At 38.8% G+C, this 10,782-nt stretch overlaps 3 protein-coding genes across 5 annotated transcripts in view; all 3 read left to right on the forward strand.

Moving 5' to 3' along the window:
• LOC111496112 (transcription factor bHLH143-like) overlaps positions 1-3,342 on the forward strand; it is a 4,223-nt gene extending 881 nt beyond the window's left edge. Inside the window, exons 2-5 of one of the 3 annotated variants that reach the window (XR_002720424.1) lie at positions 205-838; positions 974-1,122; positions 1,209-2,746; positions 2,969-3,342. Coding sequence is in view for 2 of the 3 variants with exons in the window: in XM_023146404.1 (XP_023002172.1) it covers positions 1,225-2,283 (1,059 nt within the window). In the remaining variant the exon portion in view is untranslated. Of the gene's footprint in view, positions 1-204; positions 839-973; positions 1,123-1,205 lie in introns of all 3 variants that reach the window. The other 2 variants (XM_023146404.1, XM_023146405.1) reach the window with 2 other exon arrangements.
• A 1,521-nt stretch (positions 3,343-4,863) lies between these two features.
• LOC111496564 lies at positions 4,864-5,870 on the forward strand. The gene is made up of 2 exons (XM_023147042.1): positions 4,864-5,109; positions 5,193-5,870. The coding sequence occupies exons 1-2, from the start codon at positions 4,988-4,990 to the stop codon at positions 5,596-5,598; spliced, it is 528 nt and encodes a 175-aa protein (XP_023002810.1). The 5' UTR covers positions 4,864-4,987; the 3' UTR covers positions 5,599-5,870.
• Positions 5,871-7,601: 1,731 nt separating this feature from the next.
• Positions 7,602-9,313, forward strand: LOC111496191 (serine/threonine-protein kinase-like protein At1g28390). The gene has a single exon (XM_023146548.1). The coding sequence runs from the start codon at positions 7,657-7,659 to the stop codon at positions 9,163-9,165; it is 1,509 nt and encodes a 502-aa protein (XP_023002316.1). The 5' UTR covers positions 7,602-7,656; the 3' UTR covers positions 9,166-9,313.
• The last annotated feature ends 1,469 nt before the right edge of the window (positions 9,314-10,782 follow it).

Raw genomic sequence — 10,782 nt, forward strand, 5'->3', positions numbered from 1 at the left:
TTTTTTTTTTTTTTTTTTTTTTTGGGTGTGTAGATAATCGTCGGAGTTGCATTGGTTTCAATTATGGAGATGATGTGATATTCTGTTTCTCGTGTGGCTAATCTGGCGTATTTTTCTCTGTTTTTTGTGTTTAGATATGACATGAATCTCATTTTCATTCAGTAGGTGAAGTGTTAATAATGGTAATTGAACTGAAATTTGCAGGAGTTTTGAGTTATCGTTCACGGAGTGAATTTTTGGAGATCTGTTTGTGGATAAGGGTGGAAAAACAGCATGCGGTGGTGTCTGAGTCTCTCTGTTGATGTTTTCCGCAAAGTCATTTCGTTGAATTTATACTGTAAAGTTATTCTGTAATTGTTGTCCGATCGAAGAGATCGATCTTCCTTTCTCCCTCTTCATATTCTTCAACAGTTATCATCCATGGGATCCAGTTTTTTCGTCGTTGTTCCTTGTTATGTCCTCCAGATTAGTTGAAATTTTTGATCTGTTTCTCTTGACCTTCCTTCTCTTTGAGAAACTAGGTTTAGTTTTCCTACTTCCTTTTTCAGTCTTCTTATATTCAAGTGCGCGCGAAGAAGGTGCTTTACTGCTTTGTTTAGTAAGCTGAGAATCTCATTCGGTCTTAGTGGGCGTATCTTTTTTGTTTGCGAAATACGGAGACTGTTAGTTATTCCTCTCTGGACAATTTCCATACTCAAGGGCTAGGGTTGTAGTTATGGTGTGCCAAGCGGCTACAAAAACAAGATTTCGAGCATTAAAACACGAAAATGGGATTGCTGGAACTGCCACCATAATCGTTAGAGTCATCGCATGCTTTCAACCTCTCCAGGATTGTCAGGTTCGTAATCAATGCCTTTAATGCCATCTTTATAACCGATAAGATTTTGAGTGGCTGTTATTAATATCCCATTTCTTTCTTGATGAAAAAACATGATTGCATATGAACTCATGCCCATTTTTATACTTTTTCCAGGCTGAGTACTTTCGTCATTTGCTGAAACCAGTCACGTAGATAGATTCTGTAGTTTTGCGTTCATATTAAGGTGGCTTATTTTCTTATTTGTGTTCATCCTGAGAGATACGGAAACTGCAATCACTAGTTTTCTACACCCTATTTCTGGTATGTGTTGCTCGTTCTCTCTGCTTTAATTTCTGGCATGCTCTGTTCTTCCAGATATTTAGCTGTTGTTATTGATCTCGTATAGGTAAAACTGTTTTGATTGGATGGGCGAAGCTTGGGAAGCTGGACATCCCACTGAGTTTCTTTCCGATTGGCATCCATCTCTGCTAAATTCTTTCGGTATTGTGCCGACCATGGGTCAACCTAATCCCACTGCATTAAGTATTGGCAACAATATGGTCATGAAGAACGAAACCTTTTCAGTCAACAACGAATTAAAGGTCCCTCGGTTGCAGGTAGGCCCAGTAAATGAACCGTGTAATTGGTTTCATTGCTTGGGACCTTCACAGCAAGCCTTTTTACCTGTGAAGGGTCCTATTTACACTGACAATCTAGCAGTTCCATTCAATGGACTTTCCAAGGAGGCTGTGGCACCACTTTCTGGCTCTGGAACTCAGCAGAAGGGATTTCTTGTCGTTGATCAGTCTGCAGATAAAACAACTTTGGTTTTATGTTCAGGAGGTGGTGGTCCTCTCCAGCTACTTACTTCATGGACTCCACAACCTAATGCTGCTTGTCAACTTAATGGAGAAGATTTTGGAAATAAACGAGACTTCATTTATGACTCAAGACAAGTTTTGTCAAACGATTTTGCTTACGATCATGAAACTTTCGACCAGAGTGAGATGCAAGAAGACACAGAAGAACTCAATGCTCTCCTCTATTCAGACGATGAATGTGAATTCGATGAGGACGATGAAGTTACTAGCACTGGCCATTCACCAAGCGCAATGACAACTAAAGATAAACATTATCCATGTGAGCAAAATAACGAAGAAGTTGCTAGCTCCGCAGGTTCGACTAAGAAGCGTAAAATTGACGGATGTTATGATATAACGTCACTAACAGACACTGCAAGTTCACTGATGACTCGAAGATCCCCCGAGTACGAGAATGATGCAGAATCTAGTTGTGGAAATGAAGGGAGTCGGGATATGCAGGATGTGGATTCCTCACAGGTCAACAAAAAGAGGAAAAAGGAGAAAATACGTGAAACTGTAGGGATTCTCCAGAGTTTAATTCCGGGCGGGAAAGGCAAAGAGGCCATCGTTGTACTGGACGAGGCAATTCAGTACTTGACATCTCTTAAGGCTCAAAGCTGAGGCGGCATTTGGGCCTGATGATGCTTTCAGTATTTCTCTATATGTTTACATGTTTTAGTTTGTGATCAGAAAACAATGGTGGACCATGGTGAATAAGTTGGGAAACGTCATGCAAATGGTTGATTGATTTTCAGGTAGATTTGAGGTATGCTGGATATCATCGTAGGTGGGAAGTCTGAACAATTCTGAAGCCGTTCTCCAATGATTAGAAATCAGCAACGAAAGTGGGTGTAGTGCTGGTAGTGGCAATGGTAAGATGTCTTTAAAAGTGGAGAAGAATGATTAGTCTAGTCTTGTTATTAAAAGAGGGGGAACACCCCCACCCCCACCCGAACAAGTGGAATGGTTCGCGATTACTGGTGGTGGGGTTCAAAAGAAGGTCCCAAATAAGGAAGTGCACGCCCTTGTTTACTAAGCCCGCCTACCCTACACTCCTTTCTCCACTTGTGCCTTAAATTTGCAGGTAATCAAGCTGTCAAAGCTTCCACTTTCTGGGACTTTCATGCAATGTGAAAAGGAGAAGAAGACCATCCAAATGGGTTTGGTTTTGAGTTATAATTATTGTTGAGGGATCGAGTTAGTTTTGGGTTGGTGTCTTTATGCGTGTGTAGTAGCGTCGCATGCAAGCATTTATGGTCATGAGAGCGATGTGTTTGCTAATCTTTCCTTTTGGCTGCAAGTGTAGCGAGGAGAGAGGGAGAGAGAGAGAGGGAGAAAAGAACAAGAGATGATGATGATGATGATGTGTCCTGTTGAAAGATGGGAGGCGGGGCCAGCATGAGGGGCAGCGTGTTTGTGCATTATTAAGGAAAGAGAGGGGATAATGGCATCTCTGATTGTGTGCAAGATGTGTCCCGCGTGTGAGATTTGATCAAAACGTCATCTTTGCTGATGATAGGCCATGTTTATGGGTTAGTATTCTTCCTTTTATGTCAAAATTATGGAATCTCAAATTACCCTTCCTTTTCTTTTTTATTTCTTCTGTAAATTTTGTTGTTGTGGTTTGTAATATTACTCCCTGAGTCACATAAATTTAAAAAATAACTTTTATGTCGTGCATATTATCTCAAGCTCTTGTGACCTTGTTTTAGGTTTTTCTTAAATGCCTTGTAATCAAGGTTCTGTTAGGATATTCTTTCTCGTTGGAAACACGAACCTCTATAAGAGTATGATATTGTTCATTTTGAGCATAGGACTCTCTCCACACAATAAAGGGGTTACCCCGAAAGGAGACAGAGTGACTTATGATATTGTCCACTATTAAAGTTCTGTTAGGAATTATATATCTCTATGATGGTATGATATTGTCTACTTTGAGAATGAATTATCATGATTTTGTTTTTAGTTTTCTTCAAATGTCCCGTTTTGTTAAGAACTACCAACTTCCACAATAGTATGATATTGTCTATTTTGGACATCACTCTCATATTTCCTCAAAAGACCGAATATCAATTGAGATGTATTTTTTATTTATAAAGTTCTCATGATCAACCCCTTAATTAGTCAATACGCAACTCTTCTCAACACAAGGATTCTGATTAAATTTCAAACCATGCCATTAATTAAATCTATATACTCAATTCCAAGATAATACATTTTGGAATTAATTATATGGTTGACTCATTCCGATATCATTAAATCTTTTAAACTATGACCCATTTAGAATTTATCTGTTTTGTACGTTAAGAAGGAAATTCATTAAAACTCTGAAACATATTTGAATTAGGTAAAACATTTAATGTTCCTTCAAATTTTGTACCTTTCAATTCAGATATATTGGAATTCTTATTATGGTGAACATCATAATGCCAAATCATATACTTTCCAATTACGTCATTTAAGATAAATATTAAAACAAATTTAATTCGAATAATTCAAACCAAAACTTTACTCTCTTTAATAAATCACAAAAATAAATACATGCATACCATAAGTTTTGTTTTGTTTTTAATTTATTTTTTTAGTTAATTAATTATTAAATTATCATATACTAAATATAAAAAAAATAGATAATTAATGTAACTATCCACATCCACAAGTAGATATTGTCCTCTTTGAGCTTTCCCTTTCGCGCTTACCCTCAAGGCTTTAAAACGTGTTCTCCTCCCACTCTCTCCTTCCTCCAATCGATATGGGACCGCCTCCAAATCCACTCCCTTTGAGGCTAGCGTCTTTACTGGCACACCGCCTCGTGTCTACCCCTTTCAGGGAACAGCGAAAAGGCTGACATATCGTCTAGAACCTGGCTCTAATATTATTTGTAACGACCCAAATCTACCGCTAGCCAATATTATTCTCCTCTCAAGAAAGGTGGGACATCACAATTAAAAAAAAAAAAAAAAGAGAGATAATCATGCCTGAATTGAAGAGTGGTTTTTATTTTATATATTAGAAGACAAAACCTCTACACAATTTCAATAGAATTTTCTTCTTACCTTTTCTCCACTCAAAAATTAATAATAATAATAATAATAATAAAAAGGAGTTGTTGACCGTGGAACTCAAATTTACTATTATTTATTTATTTATTTATTTATTTTGTAAATGGAAATTAATATAAAATGAGGATGGCATACCATATATAAAGTCACCCACAGAAACACGCTTTGTTGGTACTCCCATTTGGCTCTTACCCTCAAACTCCTTCATTCATTCATCATCAGCAAAGCTTCACAATTCTCTCTCCCCTGTTTTCTCTCTCTAGATGACATCAACCGGAGCAGCCGCCAGTTCGCCGTCGGAAGCAGAGTGCTGCATGTGCGGAGATTTCGGCTTCTCCGACGAGCTTTTCCGGTGCAAAATCTGCCAATTCAGATCCCAACACAGGCAATTTCCTTCAAATTCTTTGTTTGTTCTTAATTGGGTTGATGATTTTAATACCCATTTGTTGTTCTTGCTGTTGTTCTCAGGTACTGTAGCAATTTGTACCCAAAAGCCGATTGTTACAGAATATGCAATTGGTGTCTAACTCAAAAGGAGGAATCAAAAGCCAAATCCCCAAATTCCTCCAATTCTTCTTCCTTAAGCACTCGAGATGATTACTCCTCGATCAAAACCCCCCGAAACAAGGATCAAATTCGCACTTTTCTACCCCTACAAACCAGACCCATCAAAAAACAGAGGTCGCCGGAAGCTTCTGAACGTCCACAACCACCGCCGCCTCCGCCGCCACCTCGGAGAAAACCGATCGCCGTGGAGGAGAATCTCCGGCGGACGAGATCGGAGGAGATTTCGCACCGAAGTGGAATCCAACGGCCGGTGATTTTCCGGAACAAGGTGAGAAGGTACAAACTTCTTGACGAGGTTTCCAGCTGAATTTTGTTTCTTGCAAAAACCAAACACACAGATGATTTGAATCGTTTGATGGGTTTTTCCTTCAAATTTAGTGGAACAGAGAAGGGAATCCAGAAGCTTCTTGGATGAGTGGAAGAGCATTTTAGCGATGTTCTTTCTTTCTTCTTTTTTTTTTTCAAACGATAAATATGTAAAAAAAAAAGTCACTAAATTATATGTTGATGATAATGTCATAAAAGAAGTAAAAAGATGAAGGAAGGCTAATACGACATATCATATTTGTGACAGACCAATCATGTTCTTCCATCTTCACAATCATAATTTTTCTTTTTTTGAGGGCTTTGCTTACTTTTACTAATATCGTAATAATTAAGACAAATTATATCTAATCACTTATGTTTAATTTTTTAAAAAATTGATTTAATTTTCAATTAGATTTTAGGTTTTCAAATTTATATCTAATAGGTTACTGAGTGTTTAAGTCGTCTACTTTGGCTTGTTACTGTCGTCTCATAGTTTTAAAATGGGTTTGGCTGATGGTGATACGTAATGGGCTAAAGCAGACAATATCTACTGTGATGGGCTTGAAATGTTACAAAAAATTATGAGGCTGATAAGAGGCTAATAGTGGAAATCTCTTCTCTATAGACACGTTTAAAATTTGTGAGACTAATGACGATACGTAATGAGCTGAAACGAAACGAACAATATTTGCTAGCAGTGGGCTTGGACCGTTACAAAAAATCATTAGACTAACGGTGTGCTAGCTGTAGAAACTTCGCACTTTAAAACCGTGAGATTGACGACGATACGTAACGAGCCCTTAGACTGTCACAAAAAATCATGAGGTTAACGATGTTACGTAACAAGTCAACGCCTCCCTCCCGGTACAAAAGAACCTATTTTTAATGATTTTGTGGTAGGCAACCATAAAATTAAATTATGGCACAAAGTCGCTCCATTTCACTTCATCTGGGGATCGAACCTAATCTTTGCTATCATAACTTAGTTGTCAATGAGCTGTGTTCTTTTTCTTTTTCTTTTTCTTTTTATATATAATAATCCCATCATATCCTTTTTATTCCTTTTGCTTTCTTAATAAATAATTAATAAAGATTACTATTAATTATTTCAGAAGTAGACCAACTGATTATACAATTGGAAGTAGGCCCATAAGTAAGCCCAATGGGCCATACCTCCTTCTAGCCCAATACCAGAACTTTCTCCCTACAGGGCCCACAAAATAAATAAATAAAAATAATTGATTTTTCTTTTGGGTTTCGGTGGAAATAAAGTAGAAAATTGTAAATATGTTTAGTCAAATGTAATGGACCCACTTAGAGCACCACCATTAATGAATTGTCAGTAAAGGAAACCCACTCTTCCCAATATTTAAAATTTATTTATTTATTTATTTATTTATTAACACTATGTCAAAATTAGTTTGAAAATTCGTCCAAAGTAAACATTAATTAATTAATTAATTAAATAACGAGAAAATGGCATTTTTCTAATATTCATTTCCATTTATTTTCCTACGGAATTAAGTGATTTGCAACCATAATAATTAATATTTTATTTTTTATCACCGCAAGATCAAGACGACGTCGTGTTTCCCATGGTAACATTTAATGCATATTTCAACTAAAACTTTCTACTAAAGTTGCCATAAATACAGTCCCAATTTTTCAGTAAATGCGCCAACCAAAAAATTCCCGCAATAAAATTAAAAATTAAAAGAAAAAAATGATTTTTTAATTATTTTTATTTATTTTCTCAACCAGTAATAAATAATGGTCTCTTCATTATTATTATTATTATTATTATTATTATTATTATTTTGTTTTAGAAATAAAGCGTGGACCCAAAATTGAAATGGGGGAGCCGGGAAATTGATAAATAAATAATAATTAAAAAAAAAATAAAAATGAAGAAGAAAAAGTCGAAGCTGCACGATTTTGCATGCAGAAAAGGCTGATTATTACAACGATGAAATAATATTATTATTTTTTTAAAAAAATTGAATTATTGGGATTTAATTAATTTCCCCCTTTGTTCTTCCCATTCCCTTCCCTTTCAATGGATTTCTTTTCTATCTGTTCTGCAGAGTCTGCCATAGCCACTTGCGGCGGCGATCTCAATTGCAAACGGAATAAGCCTTTTGAAATCCGCCATTTTCGCTATTCCGAGCTTGTTTCCTCTACTAATGGCTTCTCCGCCGACTGTTTCTTGGGCAAAGGCAGCCACGGCAGCGTCTACAAGGCCGTCCTCGACGCCGGCAAGCTCGTCGCCGCCGTCAAACGAACCAAATCCCCAAACCCATCTTCTAATTTCCACCATTACAGATGCCATAGCTCATGCCAATTCGCCGGAAATACTCCGGCGGAAAACGAAATTGAGATTCTCTCGACGATTCGAAACCAGAGAATCGTTAATCTCATTGGGTTTTGCGTCGATTCCACTGAGAAATTGATCGTCGTTGAGTTTATGCCCAATGGGTCTCTTTACGATCTGCTCCACTCGCGATCTTCCCGACCGCCCGGTTGGACCAGACGTGTCCGCTTCGCGTTGCAAGTCGCGAAAGCGGTGAGGGATCTTCACGCGTCGAATCCGCCGGTTATTCACAGAGATATTAAGTCGTCTAACGTTTTGATTGACGGTAACTTTAACGCGCGGCTTGGGGACTTTGGTTTGGCGTTAAGAGGACACGTGGAGGATGTGCGCGTGAGATGTACGCCTCCTGCTGGCACGTTGGGTTATCTTGATCCCGGGTATCTCGCGCCGGCGGATTTGAGCGTGAAGAGCGACGTTTTTAGTTTTGGGATTTTGCTTTTGGAAATCATTACTGGCCGGAATGCTATCGACGTTGACCATAGTCCGCCGTCGGTCGTTGACTGGGCGGTGCCGATGATTAAACACGGCGACTTCGACGGGTTGTGTGACCCACGTGTCGGCTTGCCATTCGACCCGGCGGTGATTCGGTGTATGGCGATTCTGGCGGCAAGGTGTGTCCGGTCCACCGTGCAGAAGCGGCCGGATATGGCGGAGGTGGTGGAGTGCTTGACGGTAGCAAAGAAGAAGGTGAACGTACGACCGATGTGGAAGAATCTAAGACGGAAGGAACGACACGTGGAAAATCTTCAGCCGTTGATTTTGAATTGGGATGAACCGGACGGGAACGATGAGCCGGTGAGGGCTACTCGAATTGGAAGCCGGCGGAACCGGAAAGTATCCAGTGTTTCGAGTACAGAGTATAAAATTAAGACGATTGGTTCGAGGCAGAGACGTGTGATTAGATCGAGATCAATGGGTTCGATGAACGATGTGAAATGGGGAGAAACTAATTCGAATATGGGCGATAACTATTACTCTTCGTTGGGTGGCCGGCGGAGGCACGGGGGAGTTGCAGTGAAAATGCCGACGTTGAAACTGAGCAAATCGAGGTCGGTGGGGGTGGCGGAGAATCCAAAATTTGCGGAATTAAATCGGAGGGCGGCGGCGGTGGAAATTGAAATGTCGAAATTGACGATAGAATTTGATGGTAAATCTGAGGAAAAAATGCTCGGAAAACCATTGTTCCAAAAGTAGAGATGAAAACTAAAATGGGTTTTGTTTTTTGTTTTTTTTTTTTTGATTTATTTTTCGGGAATCTGAAATTAATGAAACGATATTGAGAAAGTGATTAATATTTTAATGGTTTTTTTTTCTTTTTCTTTTTGTTGTAATTTAAAATTTGCATGTGGGGAGATATATTAAAATAATAATTAAACGCTTTGTTTTCTTTTGATAAAACAAAAACAAAAAGAAAGAAGAAGAAGAATGATGGATGTTTTGCACTTTTACAGAGTTGCCATGAATGATTATTCTTCACCTTTTTTTCTGGGTTTGATAATCTGCCAATGGCTTCCTAGAAGAGATAATATATATATATATATATATATATATATATATATATATATATAGCAACGTGCAAGTAAAAAAAGGCCCATAATATAATTGGGCTTTGAGAGGAGGTGGGGGTTAAGGAGCCTGCAAAATATGGCCCATGATATAATTGGGCTTAGAGAGGAGGTGGTGTTCATGGGCTGCAAAATAAGGCCCAGGATATAATTGGGCTTTGAGAGGATGTAGTGGTTCGTGGGCCTGCTATATAAGGCCCAGGATATAATTGGTCTTTGAGAGGTGGTGGTGATTCGTGGTCCTGCTAAATAAGGCCCAGTATATAATTGGGCTTCGAGAGGTGGTGGTGGTTCGTGGGCCTGCTAAATAAAGCCCAGGATATAATTAGGCTTTGAGAGGTGTGTCTGGCTCGTGGGCCTGCTAAATAAGGCCCATATATAATTGGGCTTTGAGAGGTGGTGGTGGTACGCGGGCCTGCTAAATAAGGCCCATTATATAATTGAGCTTCGAGAAGTGGTGGTGATTCCTGGGCCTGCTAAATATGGCCCATGATTTAGTTGGGCTTGGAGAATTGGTGGTTCATGGGCCTGCTGAATAAGGCCCATGATATAATTGGGCCTGGAGAGGTGGTGGTGGTTCATGGGCCTGCTAAATATGGCCCATGATATTATTGGGCCTGGAGAGGTGGTGGTGGTTCGTGGGCCATCTAAGTAAGGCCCATGATTTAATTGGGTTTCGAGAGTAGGTGGTGTTTCGTGGGCCTGCTAAATTAGGCCCATGATATAATTGGGCTTTGAGAGGAGGTGGTGGTTAATGGGCCGTCTATTATAAGGCCCATGATAGAATTGGGCCTTGAGAGGAGATGGCGGTTCATGGGCCTGCTAAATAAGGCCCATGATATATGTCCAAATAAAAGAATTACGAAAAGTCCAATTTGCAACGTAGCGGATATTGTCATTGTAGCCTGATCACTATCCCTCTAACAGTTTAAAAACTCGTCTGGTTGACGATAATACGTAACGGACTAAAGTAGACAATATTTTTTAGCAGCGGATTTGAGCTCTTACAAATGGTATAGAGTTAGACACTAAACGTTATGTGTTGCCGCTTGCCACCAAAGAAGATGGATTGTAAGATCTCAAATTTGGTTTCGAGAGGTGAACAAAATATTTACCGTAAACAAGCTGTTTTAAAGTTGTGAGACTGATCGAGTATGTGTAACGGGTCAAAGCAAACAATATCGACTTAGACGGCTACAAAAAAAAAAAAAAAAAAAAAAAAAAAAAAAAAAAAAAAAAAAAAAAA

Source organism: Cucurbita maxima, unplaced genomic scaffold (genome assembly GCF_002738345.1).
Source record: "Cucurbita maxima cultivar Rimu unplaced genomic scaffold, Cmax_1.0 Cma_Scf00022, whole genome shotgun sequence".
Lineage (NCBI taxonomy): Eukaryota > Viridiplantae > Streptophyta > Magnoliopsida > Cucurbitales > Cucurbitaceae > Cucurbita > Cucurbita maxima.